Raw genomic sequence first — 20528 nt, 5'->3', positions numbered from 1 at the left:
AACCCACTGAAGATGGCCGGTACCAGGAACACATGGTGTCCAGTGAAATGGGCTGGCTGTGGGGGCGGACGCCACTGCTGCGTGGGGAGACACTGCAAGATCGAGGGACAGGGGAGTGGCTGTTTTTTAAAAGTCAACCGCTACAGTTTTTTTTTATTTTCACTGGAACTCTGCTTTAATTCCAAGCAAGAGGCTCAGAATTAAGGTATATTTTCTTTAATTTATTGAAACTTATGAAAAGTATCCTGTTCTCTTGTCTTGTGTGAAATACTTGGTGATACCCTTTCCAGCATGGCCCGTTTTCTGCCTGTGCAGAGAGAACAGCTTGCACGTCCTCCAATGGTCAGACTTGTGCTGACATGTCCCCCCACACAGCCATTCTCTGGGAAGGCCAGTGTCCTGCTATTTCTTCCCCTCCACCTCTCCAAGCCCCTTATGCAGCTGAGAACAGAGATTATGTGATCACTTATGAAAAAAAAAGTATTCACAGGCATCCATAATTTTTATACACTGTATATTCACAAAGTTTTGTCTTTCATTTCTGTTTTAAACTGAATTTATTGTTTTACAAAGAAAGGCTACTTTAAGTCCTTATAACGGCACCGACTAGCTAAGCTTCGAGAGGTTTCCTTACTGCATAAATAAATCAAAGTACTGCAAATTTTTTGCATACACTTTTGAAAAGTTCCTTTATCATACTTATTTTTTCTTGTGTCTTGTCATAATAGCTTCATTCACCTTTTTATATACTGTGAGTGGCTGTTTTATGGAAGCTAAGGAGTGATAGCTAAAGGCTATTATTTCTTTGAGTTGTACTTGTTGATGTTTTGTCGGGAAAAAAGCTCTATTATGTGTTCTCTTTGGAGAAAATTAACGCATTAGCATGTTTAGGCACAAAAGAAATTCTAAACTTATTGCAGAACCGAGAAAGCTTTTAGCTACTGTACATTTTAGCTTCGAATGGCTTTAGTTGATAATGGCAGACTTTCTAGATGTCCATCAAGCCAATACATTTAGTTATGTACTGGAGAACATTGATATGCTCACTCTCAGGGATGTAGAAAATGTACTTCATGGCCTCGTTGTAATATATTATAGACAAGTCATTTGTTTGCATTGCTCTTCAGAGACTAAAATATGTAGTTTTCCATCAGATAACAGACACTGAAGCAGATTATGTAAAAGGCAAATGACCCATAACAACATAGTCTATTTGTGTACAGCAAAACATTATTAAGTGCTCAAAGTGCATTATTTAGACAAAAGAAATATTAACTGGGTAAATACCGAAATAGTGATCTCACTGTATGTATGTTTGTGTATGTGTGTAAATATATATATTTATATATATATATATATATATATATAGTTTAACCATAAATGTATAGAAGTAGACTGATTGGGGTTGATTTACTAAAACTTGAGAGTGCAAAATCTGGTGCAACTGTGTATGGTAGCTTATCAGCTTCTAACTTCAGCTTGTTCAATTAAGCTTTGGCAATAAAACCTGGAAGCTGATTGGTTTATATGCTGAGCTGCACAAAATTGTGCACACTCCAGTTTTTGTAAATTAACTCAACCCATTGTATCAGTCAAAAATAATGTTACCAAATAAAAACCCTACTTTAAAACAATGCCATGGCAATTGGGCTAGGAGTTCATTTTACTTGTGCCAGAGAGTCCAGGGCTGTGTTGTATCAGAGCCAGAAAACCTCAGTAGTTACATTTCAAAATTCCTGAGTCTCATTTTCTCAAAAATCAACATAAAATAAATCCCAGATTGATTGAGACTACCAACCATCCATTGCTTTGTCTGACTGCAGAGAACTACAGGAGGCTGATGTCTGGACAGATTTGCATACAAATACTAGTTCTGTGTAAAATCTATTTGATCTTTTAGCTACCAAAGTATTAAAGCCCCTACTCCCCTATCTGCCCATTTTTTGTCTTCATGAGAAGTCTGGTCTACCTCTATAGAGACTATCCCCTCTTCATTTTATTTAAAAGCTGCTGCCAGAAGCATCCATCTTACTAACTGCTCAGTGGCTACCATTCCTCTCTTCCACTTAAATGAATCAAATACAAAGTACTAACCATAACATACAAAGCCACCCACAATTCTTACTCCAGCTATGTTACCATAATCTTCTCAAAATATCGCCCTAACCACCCTTCTGCTCCTTGTCACCTCCTTCTATGCTCACCTCCAGAATTTCTCTAGAGCCTCTCTCAACTTCTGGAGCTCTCTACCTAGAAATAATATCTATAAATAATACCTATAAATAATGCACCTAGGGAAAAAGAATCCCTTGAGAGAGTACAACATTGGGGGTACATTGTTGGCCAGCACTGCAGAGGAAAAGGATTTGGGGGTACTTATTTCAAATGATTGCAACGTGAACAAACAGTGTGGCCAGGCAGTGGGGAAAACACAAAATTCACAAAACTTTGCTTCCTTGCACAGCTCAGGTCACTGTTGCTATCTGACACTTCCAGGTGTTTCAAATACATTGTTTTCTCCATGGGTGATGGGGTTCCTCTTGCTGACCCCTACTTCACTACAGGATACAGTATTGAAATAGGGGTAATTGTTTGCTAGGTACTTCCAGTTTTATTAGGAGAAGTTCTGGGGGGAAAAAAATCAGCTGTCCACCACCAGCCCTACCCTGAGCACTGAGCGATCAAACACTGCAGTGCTCCAGCATTCACTGGAGCACTGGGCTGTGGAGGGGGCAGGAGGAGTTGGTTCAGGCTCTCAGCGGCATGCTGAGAGGCTGAGCCAGCTGTCGGTCCAGGCATCTGTGTGGATCCCAACTGTAAAGTCACGATCTATCCCAAGCTTGGACCAGCTGAGTGACCCACTACTTTAACCCACTGTTGGCTGAAAATGGGTCACAGTGGTGCAGAATGAACTGCACTTTTGTGATCCCCAGGAGAAGTAGAGCCAAAAGAGCTTTGGCTATACATCTCTTTTAAATTGAGTAACCAAACAATACCTAGGACTCATGTCCAACCTGATTAAATTGTACTTTTTAAAATTTGTCTAGAATTATCATTGGGGAGTGATGGTGGGGTGCTTATTTTCCCTATGTCAGAAAATGTAGCCATAGGATGAAAGACATTGGCCACAGAAACTAAAGAAGAATGGTCATTTGACCAAATGCCAAAGATTAGCCTTTTGATCTTTGATCAAGTACAGCCAGTGATTGTCTAATCCTTTTCTTCATCTTACATCACATGACCAGTGCCTTGGTTTTAGGATCCTTTAGCAGCAATTTCTGCCTCCATTGTGAACATTCCATGTTTATATTTCCAAATATGAAGTGAGAGTGGTCAAGGCAGAGGCGGTGGTCTTATTTTCTAAAATTATTTGTAGATAACCGTACTCTATTGAGAATGCTAACATTCAATTCTTGAGCCATGAATCCAAATAAATTAGAATATTAAGAAACCCCTGCCTTCCCTGTATGTTTCTTTTCAACTTTCATTCACCATAAAAAGAGGAGCATAAAAGGCAAATAAAAAGTTTCAACTCCTGTACAACTTTATGAATTTCACAGAACATTCTTTTCTTTTCACCTTGTTATAAATGTTCTTTGCACCCTTATCTGTACTTCTATCCGCTCTCCTGTGCAGCACACATGCCCCCTTTCTCTGACTTGAAACTAATTTGAAAGTAGGCAGCATTGAGTCAGGACATTATCTTGGTTCCTGCTCTCTCCTGGCTTTGTAAGGCAAAATTTTATTGTAATGCTTTGTTTGCAGATCAATCTCTGATAATTTTACATTACCAGGAACTGGATCTTGCTGTAAAAAAATAACTTTTTTTTTTTCAGCAAGGCTTTACGGTTGGCATAAATCATTATGATGCCTATGGCAGGCAGGATTTGAAATTGCATCACGTCCCAGAAGCTCCTAACGCTCCTGGCTTGATGTCCATGGGACTAGATTTTACTCTTCGGTAGAAGCAAAGCGATAAATCTCTCAGTCTATTAGCTAAAGTGTGTTAGTTAAGAGACCAGAAATATATGCTTCGAAGCAACCTGGAAAATGTATCATGCATTCTCAACAGAGGGGGAGGGAGGTTGTGGAGAAGAGAATAAATTAAAAGTTTTTTTTTTTATATTTTTTTTTAATTTTAACTCCTTCAGTTAACTAGAATGTAGAATGTTATATAAAAAGGGTCAGTCCACCAAAAATCTTTGTTTTTGGTAGATACTGATTAGACCAACTAGTAGTTTCTCTACATCTCACGGGTTAATGAGAACACAAAGCAGTGAACTTAAACTACTTCAGTTAAATGCTGCTTGGAATGGTACACGGGAAGTGCAGTAACAAGTATTATCATAAATAAAATACACAGACACCGTAAATTTGGGTTAAAGTGGCTGAAAGGCTGCAATGCTTTATTTATTAAGGGGTGACCCAAATAAATTATCAACCATAAAAAAATGTAATAAACTACGTAACCTAGCTAGCTAGCCAGCTCAGACCAATAAAAAAAACACCAAAAAAACCAAAAAAATAACTATAATGTATCCATCAACCATCAAGTATAAGGCTTGGTGATGATTCTCTCTTATAAAGCCTGTAACATAAAACAATCAGGAAGGGAGAGAGGGAAGCTCACTGATGATGCAGAAGACCTGGAACTGGCATGCCATCATAACCAATGAAAAGATTTCTAGACAGAACTGCAAAAGTCACAAACATTTAAAGGGGCTCTTTGTACCATCCCGTGTGGTGCCCCTCTGATCGATGTTGTCCCATAACATTTTGGGTGAACTAACACTTTTAACATATAGCTGTGAAAAAACTTTAAGCAATATGATTGAGGTTCTCCAACAAAGAAATTACTTCTGAGCAGGGGCGGACTGAGCATTCAAGCATTCGAGCACTCCCCGAGGGCCTGGGGTCAATAGGGGGCCCCATGATATACCCCTGGTACTTTTTATGGGCTTTTTTGGGTGAGCTTTGAGTGTGGGCAAGGACACAGGGACCCCATGATCCCCTATTGCCCGGGGGCCCCATGAGTTGTCAGTCTGCCCCTGCTTCTGAGTAACTGCTATTTTTATATGAATGTCCTGAATATTCAATGAGCATTAAAGCATAACATGGGGTTTTCTCAGAACCCCTAAACTCTGGTCAGTACTGTTTTGGGTTACAGGGACTTGCCAATATGGGCCTGGAAGTTGTGATTAGCATATGAAGTTACTTCAATGGAGTATTAGGCAGGAGAACCTCAGGGGAGGTTCCCTAGAAGACAAATGCAAATAAACTATGCACATCAGCCTACTTATTCTTCCAGTGACAACACCTCCATGGTACTGAACTCAAGTGGAAAAATGGACCCTTCATTGTGCCAAAACAGAACACACACTGACTACCTAATCATTGAGGGTTATTCACTAAAACTGGAGAGTACAAAATCTGGTGTAGCTCTGCAGAGAACACAATCAGTTTCCAGGTTGTATTGTCAAACCTTAATTGAACAAGCTGAAGTCAGAAGTTGATTGGCTGCCATGCACAGCTGCACCAGATTCTGAGTGCTCCAGCTTTAGTAAATTTTCCCCATAATGTTAAAAACTACAGAATGTTTGATATAGACTGTGCCTTGTGTTAATGCACGTGCGTTAATGCAACATGCTACCATGTGTTAGGAGGCACTGAGTGGACAGGCATGGCACCTTAAAACAAAATTCCAGCAGATAAAAATGAATGACTCGTTCAGCTTGGGTTCACACTTGTGTGGTGCGGTATATCGCATGTGATTCACACAGGAACAACACCGCTTTCCTGTGCAGATCACATGAAAATTCTGTGCCGTGCAATTTGAGCCATACATTTTGTATAGCTCAAATCACACCACATCCGCACCAAAAAAGTGCATGACCCTTTTTGCGGTCCACACTAGAATCGGATCGCATGGGTATTCACACCTATGCGATTTGATTCTGACAATCACACCGCGTTTTGAGGACCGATTTCGGAGTGTTGTTAACATACACACTAGCAGCGGTTCGCATGAATGGGGTGCGATTGTGATGCGGTGGAGAATTCGCACAGAAACTGCTGTGAATTCTGTACTGCATCAGTGTGAAGTCAGGCTCAAATATAGAAAAACGAAATCTGCTTTTGGTGCAAAATTCAACTTCAAAGCAGAGATTTTCCAAACACTTTTTTTTATGGTACTTAATGTTCTTAGTCTGATGGCCAGCAACATTGCTCCCACGTCTCTAAGCCTAGGTCATTCTGGAACTCATTTCCCCCCCATGGCTTGACTGGACAGTAAAAAGAGAAGCAGCACAGCAAAGAGCTCATCTCTCCATCACTCTGCTTTCCCTTCCTGTCCGCATGCTTCTTGTTAGAACTTGAGCTAATTGGCTCCTTGTACTGATTTTTCCTCTCATACTTCAGCCCTGCTGTACGGGAACTGCCAGAGGCTGAAACTGGATCAGATTCAGATACTTACACTGCTTGCATTTACAAAATACATGGCTTTTTTTTTGTTTTTCTCTAATGCAGAGTGCCATTGTGAAATAACACGTTACCAGGGCTTAGTGGAGTATTTCCTTAAATGCAAACTGTGGTGTTCCTGGAAAAAAAGACAACTAGGAATTGATATCATAGAAGAATATCTTGGTTCCGACCTCCATGTTCCAGTTCATAATGAACATTCCCCAATGGAAGCAATGTGTCATTTTTAATGAGATGCCAATAATGATTTATGGGCTTCACCTGTAAATTGAGCACTCCCTGTGCCGATCATTGGATTTTTCCATTTTCCTGGCCATTTTTCAACATGAGCCAGCTCTCGTGGGGGAACCTTTCAGCTTTAAGTGATTGCACCTTTAAATTGTAAAGTAATCCTTCCCATACAAATGTCTCTTACTGCAATAATTCTGATGTGTATTACTGATAGCTGATCATCTGCAATGAAACAATTTATTGGCATCAATTATAACTAGATGGAAAATATACTGTACATGGCAGTGCCTCAGGTTTTATGCACTTTTACAATGTCGGGCTATCTGTTATATGGAAGTAAAATATCAAAAAGGAGAATTCGTTTTTGATGCTTTTGTTGATCCTGTTCACCCTCACCTTGAATGTATGGGGTGCTCTTCATATTCATATTTATTAGCAGCTATTCCTTGTTTGTGATTAGTTTAGAGAAATTCTAAAGGCAACATTTTTTTTTAAATAATAAACATGCCATATTTACCTGCTATGTGCAGTCGTTTTGCACAGAGCAGCCCCAATCCTCCTCTTCTGGGGTCCCCCGCTGGCAATCCAGGCCCCTCCCCCCTGTTGAGTGCCCACATAGCAACCGCTAGCTTTGGGGGCACCCGTACTTGCTCCTGAGCCGGCGCTGTGTATCTTTTGCAAACAAAATTAATGAAATCCAAAAAGTTTAAATACCAGTGTTAAACAAAAAGCTGTTATTTTAAAAAAATATATATTTCTAAGGGGAGAAAGGGAAGAAGTAGTTCATTAGGACTCACCAGTGTTACCTAAAAATTTATAAGGGATTAAATAGGAACACTATTTTAACTTGTCAGGTTAGTATAACTGGAGTTATACACAAATCAAAGGTGACTCCTGAATAAGAATGAAGCAAAACAAATGCCATGTAACAAAAATGACAGGTGGGAATTGCTGGTAAAAATGGCTGGGGAGTGAGGACAAGGGTAGAGAAGCATGCTTTAATAACATTTCTGAAGTTTTGTAGGATGGATCTCCTACACCTAATGCCCATAACTAGTTAAATCAATTTGTTCACCACTACTCTTTTTTTTTTTTAATCTGATACAGCTACGTTGTATTTCAGGTGTTTGCAGTGATAGGTACTGTTAATTCTACAGTATACAAAGACATTTTAGACAACTGTTCTCTTCCAGCCTTCTGGCAGATGTTCAGTGAAGGCCCTTTTCTGTTCCAGCATGACTATGCCTTCTGCCCAAAGTGGCTCCATGAAGACATGGCTTGACAAGTTTGGGATGGGGAAGAACATAAGTGGCCTGCGCAGAGCTCTGATCTCAACCCTACTGGACCTTTAAGATGAATTGGAATACTGACTGGGAACCAGTTCTTCTTGTCCAACATCAGAACTTGACACCAAAATTGATATTTTGACCGAATGCCCGCTGCCACCACCGACCCAAAACAAGAAAGTAAAAAAAAAGCCCCGAATTCCAATGCCAGGTTACTGAAGACTCTACCTCCAGATGGAGGAACTGGAGGAAGTATCAATGGACTATAAATCTAGTGATCACCACACTCATGTTCCCATGGCAGATGGGACTTGTAGTTCATTCATTCACAGATATCTCTGACTTTGATTTCACAAGTGACAGCGGTTGTGAGAGATAAGAACCCCTGCATGCTGTCACAGTGGAGACTATTGGTTTGCGGGTGGAGGGGCCCCCATGTCAATGTTATACCCTAAATATGGATGTACCATGGAGCAACAGGTGGAGTAAGCGTTTAAAGCTAAGGAGCTATATTTATCCTCAATAGGGATTGCTAATGGGAACATTTGCATTTTTCTGACACAGGTCTCCTTTAATAGGATAGATGGGTTAGGCTTAAAGTGGTCATAAACCTCAGACATGATATATGAACAAACCATATCCTTCTATTGTGTGTCCTTGTCTAAATACTGAGTATTAAGTGTGATTTTTGTCTGCTGGTTTTTCTACTATCTGCATGAGTCATTCCTGACACTAAGAGATAATCAGCAGCCCGCACTCCTCTGCGTCTGTTCAAAGGTCAAAATTTACACAGGATCTCTCAATCTGAAAAGTAGGGGGTGGATAGTTGAAGTTACACTAAGTGAGGAGAGCTGAGAGCAGATTGGAGGAAAGAGACACATCCCCATTCACACAGCTCACTGAAACAGTGCTAAGGCTGTCAATCACAGGTTGTGTGCCGGAGCTCCCTCCCCTGTCATCTTTTTTATCAGGTACACCGTATGTAGGAGGAATTGTTTCATCTCTGTGTATCACCTGAGGCCAGTCACTTTATTGGGTATATGTAAGGGTTTACAACCACTTTAATGGAACTGTTCCAAAATTCACAAAACATTTCACAAGGGAGTAAAACGAGTGAGGTGTTTAGCGGTTTTTTGCCTTCCCCATCACACTCCTTTGCAGAATACATCTGTAAAACGATATACAGTAAGCGCTAGAAAAGTAATGTGGAAGTCTGCACCCCATGCATAGGATGGTATACTGACCACATCCTTGGAGCAAGACATTTTTCAGCTTCCAATAAGTAGGCAACTTGCAAACTTAAAGTGTTACTAAACCCACAACAGTAAAATCAGTCTGTATATGCAGTAAAGTATGCTTGTTATACTCACTGTGCAACCTAAGTGGTTAATCCTCCGCATTGTATAAAAAAGGCTGTTTGACCCTGTTTTCTCTGATCCTCCCCTTCTTCTACTGTCCCCAATTCATATGCTGATAGAACAGAGCCTTGGGGGCAAGCTGCACATGCTCAGTTTGGTGGTTATTACTATAGAGCTTTTTTTCTTGGGAGGGTGCATGTGATCATTCACAGGGCCAATCGGCACTGTCCAGACAGAGGGTCAGGGGTCCTGCAGTCTCATAGGACAGTCAGAGAAGAAGGAAAACTCCTCCTACAATCTTTAACCAGTGCTCTGTTGGACACTGATAGAAGTCACAAGACTGCTCTAACTGCTGATGAGAAAATGTATTTAGCAGTTTATATTTACTAAAATAATTGTAGTTTGGTGTACTGTGGGAGACCAGATAGAGTGAATGCAAGGTCCCAGGTTTAGTAACACTTTAAAGGAATGTGTTCCTGAGAAAAACATGGAGACTGCCATTGCTACTTCTTATTCTGATAATGCCTGGCTGTCATGATGACACTCTTGCTTCAATAATTTAAAGTAGAACTAAAAGCAAAACTTTTTGTCTTTTATTTAGGATAGAGTATGAGTTGGTTATAACCCCTGTCAGATTTTTACTATCTGTGTCCCAATGGAGAGATTTCCCTTAGTTTCCTATCCCATAGCCAAGGCAGGAAGTGAACGGAAATCTTGCCAAAGTGAGGGAATCCCTGGTTGTCACCAGAACTAGTCTCCGCATTTGAGAATTTCCCCTTTTCATGGTGACAACCCAAAATGTGGGATTTTCTTTTACTGAGTGATAATGGTAAACAGGACAAGCAGAGAGGGTCAATCTCCCTAATGGGGGCACAGACAGCAATACAAACTGACAGGCGGTCTAATCCCTCTCACAATATCCAAAACTAAAATATAGGTTTTGCCTTTAGCTATACTTTAAGTCACTAACCTGGAACATCTCTACAGGTAAGGACTTCTGACTTCGACCAAGTTCAAGATCAAGAAGATCTACATATACAGTACTTCCTCCAGGTGAGTGACTCACAAAGTACTGTAGCCAGTGGATCACCATAATAGCTAGGCCACTAGCATCTTCAGAAGGAGGTCAGCAATGGCAGCAGGTAAGGTTTACTTTAACAACTTCATGACCATGCTACAGCTGAATGACGTCTACAGTGCGGCCGTCCAGTTCTAGAACGCTCCCCCAGCGGTGCGCACTCACCACTTTCTGTGATTGCTGTGTCCTGGACACAGTTAATCACATAACACCGTAAAGGGCCAATCACAGCAGCCTTTTGCTACATGACCAGCAGTGTCCATTCACAGCTGATCACAATGTAGACACAGTTGCCAGTTATCGGCAGTACTTTACTCACAAGGAAAGTACTGCCGATAATCGACAGTACTGTAAAAGAAGACATCTACACTGATAACCAGGGTACTGATTATCAGTGCCTTGATTATCAGTGTAACCCCAAAAGTGCCCATCAGTACTGCCAACCTGTGCCCATCAGTACTGCCAACCTGTGCCCATCAGTACTGCCAACCTGTGCCCATCAGTCCTGCCAATCTGTGTCCATCCGTGCTGCCTATCAGTGCCCTTCAGTGCTGCCTATTAGTGCCCATCATTGCCACCTAGCAGTGCCCATCAGTGCAGCCTCCTAAATGCAGATCAGTAAAGGAGAAAAATTACCTGTTGGAAACTTAGAAAAAACTTTTTTTCCCAAACTTTTCAATTATAAAATTTTGCAGTCTTTTTTTGTTTGTTTAGCAAAAGTGGTGATTAAATACCACTAAAAGCTCTATTTGTGTGGTAAAAATTTAATTTGGGTACAGTGTTGCATGACTGCGCAATTGTCATTCAAAGTGCTACAGCACTGAAAGCTGAACATTTTGCCTGGGCAGGAAGAGGGTGATAGTGCTCAGTAGGCAAATGGTTAAGGTAGCTATATAAAGGCAGATTGTGACACCCAGAGGACTGAGTATTTCCAACTTCATTCTAAACATGGTTGTAATCACACCGTGGCGGCTCAGAAGGAAGTGGGGACCAAATGATCATATTATGTCACTATATGTAGTTATATCTTCAAACTGTGCCCCAGTAAATATAATATACAGTATTGTCTTAGAGATGTGTTGAACTGTGACTCACAGATTGTTTTATAATGACAGTCATATATATGGCGGTCAGTCTGGCGGCGTGAACATGACTCATTTCTTGATAACAGGGGACGTGTTTTAGCAACACAGACACTATTTATAGCTGAAGAGTAAATTATTATAATTTTAAACCTGCTCAATTAAAAATACAGATGGAGATCAGTTTGCTCATGCTTTGTATAAATAGCAAAATGACCGGTGTGGGTTTTAAAGACAATGAGAATCACCAGCTGAATGTAGAATGATGAAGCTGTCAATAGTCCAGCAGAGCTGCTAAAACAAACAGCTTACAAGCCGGGGTTTCTGTGACAGGAAAGTGATATTTTAGGAAATCCAAAAAAAAAAAAAAACTTATTGAGTTTCTATATGTAGCTACTGAGTCTTAAAGAATATGTAAACCCAACATTTCATATTCCGGATATGTGCCTGCTATACTATGTACTTGTATGTAAAAGTATCCAGTTCTCTTTCTATTGATTTCTTTGTGTGAACTCCTGGCTTTCCTACCAGCCCCTCTGCTTTCCTATTAAAAACTGACCACGCTAGGCATGAGTGTGGTCAGTTTTCTGGCTGTGCTGGGAACTCAGCCTGCTCTCCTTCAAAGATCAGACTTCACCCCCCCCCTTCCATTCACTGGGAAGTTCAGTTTGCTGCTGTTTCTCCTCCCCACCTCTCTATGCAGCTGCGAACAGAGGGTATGTAGTCACTTATAAGAAAGGGAACAAAAGATATTTATAATTTTTTTTATATCCATACACAAATGTTTTGCCTCTCATTTGTTTAACTGAATGGGTTGTTTTAATAAATGAGGGTTTGCATATATTTTAAACCTCCCAACTCCCCCCCTCCCTCCCTCCCCTTACTCAGCTTGCTCCATGATGCCCTGCTGGCTGTAAATTGAGCTTTTATTTTCTATTAACCCTTTAATGTCATGTGACTGGCCTGAAGACTTACAGGGTCCTCCTCATGTTCTCCTCCTCTCTCTGCATCAGTTAGGACTGAGTAGCCTGGAGAGGGGCTGATGTGATGCCAGCTCTACTTTCTACACCAGTACGTTGTGATTGAAGGGAAAGGTTGTGATAGACCCTCAGGGGTGGGGTCATGATGCCCTGCAATCACAGTAGAGCATGTTGGGTGTCGTTCTTCCTGGAAGACTGAGGACATCGTGTGGCCAAGAAGAGGTACTGTGAGGGACAACTCCAGTGAGCATTGCTGGGCTGTTTTAACACTTTAGTCTTGAGTTGGTCTTAAAGTGGTTCTAAAGGCATTCTCTGCATTAAGGTAAAAACCCTAATGCAGCCCACCCCCTCCCAGGCCCCCTTATACTTCGTTGAGCCTGATCTCATTCCAACGATGTGCATGAGAGCACCAGCTCTCTTGGCTCTCTCCCTCCTCATTACCTCAGAGGCAGCAGTGGGAGCTGTTAGCTTTTGCTGCTGTCAATTACAGTCAGTGAGGATTGGGTGGGGGCAGGGCCAATCCCTGCTTTATGTCAATGGACACACAGCCAGCTCTGGAGCGAGCATGCACAAGTTCCTCCACAGCAAGTGGCTTGCTATGGGGGCACTCAGCAGAGGGGAGGAGCCATGAGTATGAATAATTTCCTTAAAAAATATGTTTGTATAACAGAGTTGTTTAATATAAAAATTGATATTATGTACAATTTTACCTAGGATTCTGAAGTTAGGAGTGTTGATATCAGCAAATTAGCTTATCTTTGCAGCCAGACACCCAGAATTATTCGTTGTAAACTGCTATTGTATGGATAAGAAGCTCACTGTTCAGGGAAGCAGAACTTATGCTGATTCAGACCTGATTTTGGGGAGAAGTGGTCAGACATTAGACTTAATATTCCACATATGTATGACCTCTAGAGCCACCCTGTGCTAGGTATCTGTAATGCATATGCCTGCCTTTCATCCCCAGTGCTGCTTTGTCCAAACTGTGCTGCTTGTGGTATAGAAGAGCACATGACTATCAGCTTCCAGTGGCTGTCCAGAGAAGCGGTCAGCACCTGGATACCCAGGCCCCAGCACTTATATGCCATTCTGTGTAAAACTGTCAATAATACCATACCTTACTGGAGATTTGTGGGCAGTAGCAGAGACCAGATTTTCTATTTTATTTTAAAGGCATTGTATGCTTTCAAATGTTTTTGAAAAAAAGTATTAGTGTAGGTATATCCCTTGTGCAGTTTGTTAGCCTTACCTTGTAACGATGGGCTCACCTGTTATAGTGTCTCGGCTGACTGATTTCCCTATGTCCATGTATTGCTACAGCAAGCCTGTCCCTATTCGGCAAAGATTCAAGACAACTTCCTGTTTCGCATCACACAGCTACCAGTGCATGCTTTCCCATCTGCTCTGTGTCGCATCACAAATGTTGGGGTGCTACTGCTAATGTAATAAAAAAACATCTTCCAGCTGCATGGAGGTGTAGGAATATTGTAATATATATATATATATATATATATATATATATATATATATACTGTATGTGGTGTATTCTAGGACTGAGCTAGATGTATTTTACACAGCAAATGCATAGCCAAGGACTCTTTGCTATGTTAATTTTATGCAATATCACCTTGGCACTTGGGCCACTTGTTACATTTCAAAGGAAGTAATTTTCAAACTTGCAAGAGTGATAAAATGCAGATAGCTCAGTCAGACATGAAAGGATTTGGTCAACATCTACAATCTAATAAGCATAAAAAGGGTAAATAGAATTCTTCAAAGAGTAACTTGTTTAATTAATAGTTAAATAATGCAGTTTAGGAAATATCTGGACAACTTTGATTGGAATTATGACTGCAGCTGTCTAAGCCCAAAAGGCATTACCTGTCACCCAGAAGATCAAAGGGGCTACTAAAAGTGTCCAATAAGAGTGCTTGCCATTGTACTGAATGGGAAAAATGTTTATATTAAGGAAACTTCTTTTTGGTTTAGTGTGACAGGAGAAAGTGAGCCCTCTGAGTTTGATGGTTCATGTATATTCTAAATACCCTGTCATCTGCCTTATCTATACCTCCGCTTTATGAGGAGCTTCTTCTTGTCATTAATTTGGAAGCACAGGTATAGATAACTCACATTATTACATGCATGGAAGCTACCTAGGTGCATATTATAGGTTGGATATAAGTGCTGGACAGTGTAGTATCTCCATGCTTGATATGAAGTATCTTAAATGGGACTCTGAGAGCTGTTGTTCATTGTAACATTTACAAGTATTCAGCTGGATTTCTGTCATCTGTAACAAATATCTTTATCCGAATAAATGCATCTCTCTGGAAAAGAACTGTTGGACTAGTTGCTGCGGGGATGTACATATATAAATATACACTGGTCATCTGTCCTCCTCCATCATAATATAAGACAACATATTTCTGTTGCAAATATATTTATCAGATCTAAATCCATTTCTGGCAAAATAAATGTTGTATTATTATTATAAGACAACAGGAGGGAGCTCTGTGGGTCTGTGAATGCTCTGCCTGCTTGTGTCAGTGTTAGATTGAATTACTGTGTAGCTTTCACCTGCAGAGCACATCACTGAGAGACCCAGGGATTGTGGAATATATAATTTCTTCAAAGGAAGTATTAGTTCTTAGACTGGAGACGGAGGTCATACATGAACAGGGGCAGACTGACAACTCATGGGGCCCCTGGGCAATAGGGGATCATGGGGCCCCTGTGTCCTTGCCCAAACTCAAAAAAGCCTATGAAAAAGGTACCAGGGGCATCTCATGGGACCCCCTACTGACCCCGGGCCCTCGGGCAGTGCCCGAGTTTCCAAATGGTCAGTCCGCCCCTGTACATGAAGCTACGCAGTGCCATGCAGCATGCCTCATGTTTCTACACAAACAGAAACATCTGACAGCAGATTGTGAAGATTTACTCTGCCGTAGGCTGTGTACACGGAACAACAAATGGCACCATGAAATGACATGATCAATGTACATCTTATGCAGATGGAAAACACAAAGTACAGGTAAGAATGTTTATGCCCTCAACAGGAACTAGTTGGAGTAGCTACTATTTTCACCATCTGACACTAAAAGTTGTCTGATACCACTAAGCAGTGCTACTTCCGGTGTACATATGCAGGGTCATACACAATGATATGTCTTCTGTAGATCCAGCTCTGCTTCTAGGAGTCAGGCAATGAAAGCCAGCAGGACTGGATGGGTGCTTCTGCCAGGTTACAGCTCTCAGGAGGAGTTTGATTGCATAACAAGGATAGCCTGCAACACACCTTAAAGAAAATGTAGGAGAGTCTATACTAATGACCAAAATCCCACCTTACAGTCATTTTGATAAAACGAAGGAAAGACATTATGAAACACAAAGTTAAAGTTTTAATTTCAGCATTTACTTTTGTCCACAGAGAATGTTTCATGACAGTTCTTTAAATAGATCTTCTGTCTGTAGGCAAGATTTAGTGTTTCTCTATTAAGCCGGAAATTTTGGTGCCTGTCCAAAATATATTCAACATGCAAAAGGTTCTTCGGTGCACAAGTCTATTAATGGATTTTAAAAGCCTCCGAAATTAAATTTAGATTTCCAGCTAATATATGGACATTGTGCATAAAAAAAAAAATGAAGACTTTCCACTCTTCCTATGCATTATCACAAACCCATTAATGGATAATATTAAACAATCCAGAAGGCAGTAAAACAACTTTTCTCTTCAAATTAAATTGCTTCAGGTTTTTTAATTCACTCTCCTTCCGCAATATGACTGGTGACAAACACAAAGCAGGATTGTCAGTAATTGCATTAGACAACTCATTGGCAGCATTTACAAGAGGTTATCAGTTGAAAATTTGCACTTTGCAAGTTGTCCAAAAGAAGCCATAGACTATTAGCATATACAAAACTGAATCATTAAAAATGATTACGCATACCGGATGTATCCTGGTACTTAGCCACTTCAATACCAGACACTTTCATCCCTTCCTGCCCAAGCTAATTTTCAGATTTCAACGCTGTCACACTTTGAGTGACAATTTCTCAGTCATGTAAAACTGTATTTCATTTCAATGACGGTTATTTGTTTTATCTTAGAAAAAAAAAGGAGTTAAAAGCCAGTCCAGAAAATTATACATCCATATTTCCACAAACTGCAACCCATCTGGGCTGATACAAGCAATGCACTATATACAATATTCCAGGACAATTGTCCGTCAATGATAGCCAAAAGGGTCCCATTGGGACTTATAAATGTAAGACCCATAACAATCAGGTAAGAGAGAAAATAAAAACTAAAGTAAAACTTTTATGTCAGGCCTGGCGTCAGAGACTACCACGACCTGTATGGAGGGACGACCACCCTCCAATGTTCAGAAGGCCCTAAGGGGAGACACCCCCCCATGGCTTTTAGTTAACTATAGCCAATACCAGGGAAAGAAACATAAAGGGAAAGAAACAAAGAAAAGAGGGAAGAGTGAAAAGAAAAATAGAAGAATAGAGAGGGAGAAAGAAGAAGAAAGGATGTGTGGAGGAGGAGGAACCGGTGGGCAGCCAGGAGCGGGGTATAAGACGTGTACTGTTTATAGATTCCCCATATTGTGCAAAACTGTATTTCAATTACATTTGTATCACTTTTGTTTTTTTGTTTTTTTAGACAGGTGGTGTCTAATCACCACTTTTTTGTATGTTTTGCTAAATAAAAAAGAAAAGATCAAAAATTTTGGGGAAACATTTGTTCTTTTTTTCTGTTATATCATTTTGTAAATTAGTAATTTTTCTTCTTCACTGATGTTCACTAATGAGGCTGCACTGATGATTACGGCACTGTGTTTCAGTGTAAAATACGGTATTCTCTTTTCCCTCAGAGATCCAGTTCTCCTTCCCTCATACACAGAGTCTGTGTGAGGAAAGGAGAGCCGTAACCAGCAAAAGAATTGAGTATGTTTTCACTGTGACAGCTGTGATTGGACACACAGTCTAATTGTGGTAAAGAACTGATGTGATTGGCCCCTTACCTCCTTTGTGCCTTCCCAGAATGCTCCTGATGAGTGCCATAGGAAATAACTTTCCAAAACTGGAAAGTCACACCGTAGGTCTATATTGGCTACAGTGTGGTGGGAAAGTGGTTAAAGCAGTATTAAACCCCAAAACAAAATGTAATGTATTGCAGCTTATCATTTCTTTGATGTGGTGACTGCATTCATTCATTTCTTTTTTTTTTTTTTCCTTTATTTTCACCCTGTGATCCAGCCAGTACGGGCTCATTTACACATGCAGCAAGGACTGCTGCTGTGTTCCTACCTTGTCACCAAGTGACTATTTCATCACGCAATAAACGAACACTGTTCATTGTTGTCATCCTATAACAAGAAAACTGTCAACATGAATTGGCTGCAAAGAGAGTGCAGGAGGCTCTCCACAACTGCTTCAATCTTTAATACACAGGGATACCAGGTCCTCCCTGGCTCGTACCCAACCCATGAAGACAACAATGAGGGCTTGGACTACGACTATGGTCCTCATCTCCTGGAATTTGGTCTCTTTTGGGACAATTCCATTCTACAACACTTTTCCACCTTCCTGAACCCCCTGATTTGAACAAGAGTGGAAATACATGCGCTGGGGCATGTCTTCCCAACTGGGTAATTCAGCTTACACGACTCACTGAAAAAAAACCTTGCCCTTGCTAACTGATATTTTTGCAAGTACCTACAATGGTGACAAACTATTAGGACCTAATTCCCTGAAGCACCTATCCTTCAACAACACTCCTTGGAATCTCTTTTAAAGGTCCCTGATTTTGATAAGCCCATTTCTTCAACTTATGCATTCCCATCCAACTCATCATAGGACCAGAACCTCTGTATTATTCTAGAAGTGGAAAACTAACATCCCTACCGTCTCTGAGGAGGAATTGATTTGGTAGCTCAATATACTGAACTGTTGATAACTGCTAGGGATAAATGTATCCAGTTGAAATTTTTACATAGAATATATTATGCCCCTTGCACTGCATAAATCCCACCCTTTTTTCACTCCGTAACAAGTGTTTGAATGACACTGGCACCTTCTATCATATGGTGAGGAATTGCCACTTTATTGGAAAAAAGTCACATTATGGTTGGCCACTGGCTCTGGATCCCATTGTTTTGTTGTTGGACATTTATGATTTTTCTCTCTATTTTAATACACACTAAGCTGCTGTTGTTCTATACATCCTACCGTGCCAGAAGGGAAATTCTCCTTAAATGGAAACTTTCCATCCCACCCATACTACAATGATTGGTGATTGGCACTCCCCTTAGAACAACTGATATATATGAGCAAAGGCTGCCCAGCCAAATGAGATAAGAGGATTGGTGGTGGTGGTGAATGTAGGTCAGGCTGAATCCAACCATGCAGACCAGATTTTATGTGCCTTAAAGATCAGTGAATAAGAAACCATCTTAACAAAAAGGTCTTCGTCACTGAACTTGTACTTTTTGTGAATCTCATATGGAGATTTTTTTTATATATATTTCTATATATATTATATATCACTGCTTGTACTGCATTAATGCATGAGACTTGATTTTTGGTATTTTTTATTGGCAGTTATTGGTGTCTAGTACTTTTTAAAAAAGAGTGCAGAAGATTAGCAGCTCCACAATGCAAACAAAGGATGATAAAAAGATAAAATACATATTTTAAGATAAAATACATATTTTGTTTAAAAAAGGCAATTTTGTATTCTATATGGTGCTGTATCAAACTAAATGGTGTTCAGTTAGGGTTTACATCTACTTGAATGCCACATAGAATTTTGAGTCCATTCAACGAGCAATCCGATCAGATCCACCTGTCAGTTTTTAAATCAGATCTGATCGGATGGTTCCATGCATTCCTATGTGGACCCTTGGGTGTAAGTGGACTTGTGTCCGTTTTACACCTGCCTCACTCCAGTTCTGATCAGGCCCATTACAAAAAAAAATGGAGGAGGACTGAAACCTCTTCCATTTGGACAGACTGGATTGGAGGCAGCCACATATAAATGGACGGCAGAGTCCATTTAATCCTGGCTTCCCATAGAGCTGAGCGGGGTCTGTCCATGTCCTCTTTGCAGAAACTGAGCGGACACAGACCTGTCATCCACCGGCTCTGCTCTGATCAGCAGGGGATCAGTGAGCGGATACCTTACTGATCAGAACACAAACTGTCCGAGTGAAAGGACCCTTAATTAAAAATGAGACAAGTTCAAGCGCTGACTTAAAGTAGCCAAGCCTTTGCTAGATATATTGTATCTGCATTAGTGACCTAAACTATTAGCACCCTTCTAAGAACAACAGTTATAAATATTTTGTAATTCATAGTTTTCTATACCAGGCTGTCGAAAATCACAAAATGAAACTTAGCTATGCTAAATTTAATGTTACTATATCACAAACTAATATGAAAGCGGTATTAAACCCCAAACCAAAAATGTAATATATTGCATTTCATTAGACTGCATTCAGGGTTTTTTTTTTTTAGGATTTTCCCCTCTGTTTTCTTTTGCTGATCTGCCCAGTAACACTCCATCCAGAGTGGAGGGCACTTTAATACAGGAGAAGGAGCACAAGGGGCACATTTGGACTGCAACATTGTCACTCTGGGGAGAGAGAAGTATTAGATGTACTAGCAGATTTAGATACACTAACAAATTGAAGCCAAATTCCAGCTCACACTTTATCCCAAGAGGAAAATAACTGTTTGCTGTAACTGCTTATAAAGGTTTGACATAAATAAACAAAATCTGATCATTGTAAGCACCCCTGTCAGTAGTAAATAGTTTGTCTCAATCCTTTAACTAATACATCTGCAGGACAGACTTACTGGCTGGATCACCAGGTGAAAATAAAGTAAAGAAACTCTAAGAAAGAAAACTATTGCAGCCGTGACATTTAATTTATTGGTAAGCTGCAATATAATAAATGTTTTCCTTTTGGGTTAATACTTCTTCAAACACTCTGTTTATTGACTTGCGACAATTTTGCCTTTACAACTTG

At 40.4% G+C, this 20528-nt stretch overlaps 1 protein-coding gene across 4 annotated transcripts in view; it reads left to right on the top strand.

Annotated features, from left to right (window-relative positions):
- The window catches only part of MDGA2 (MAM domain containing glycosylphosphatidylinositol anchor 2), a 954572-nt gene that overhangs the window by 862085 nt on the left and 71959 nt on the right, over positions 1-20528 (top strand). For 2 of the 4 annotated variants that reach the window (XM_089657421.1, XM_089657420.1), the window contains exon 11: positions 10340-10405. The exons of the other annotated variants lie outside the window; for them this stretch is intronic. In XM_089657421.1, the coding sequence (XP_089513547.1) occupies positions 10340-10405 (66 nt within the window). The remainder of the gene's footprint in view (positions 1-10339; positions 10406-20528) is intronic. 4 annotated transcript variants of the gene reach the window in all.

This window comes from Staurois parvus, unplaced genomic scaffold, assembly GCF_062004578.1.
Source record: "Staurois parvus isolate SC_StPar_1 unplaced genomic scaffold, SC_StPar_1.0 ptg000997l, whole genome shotgun sequence".
In the NCBI taxonomy this organism is placed as follows: Eukaryota; Metazoa; Chordata; class Amphibia; order Anura; family Ranidae; genus Staurois; species Staurois parvus.
This window is presented reverse-complemented; position numbering and strand designations above follow the sequence as displayed.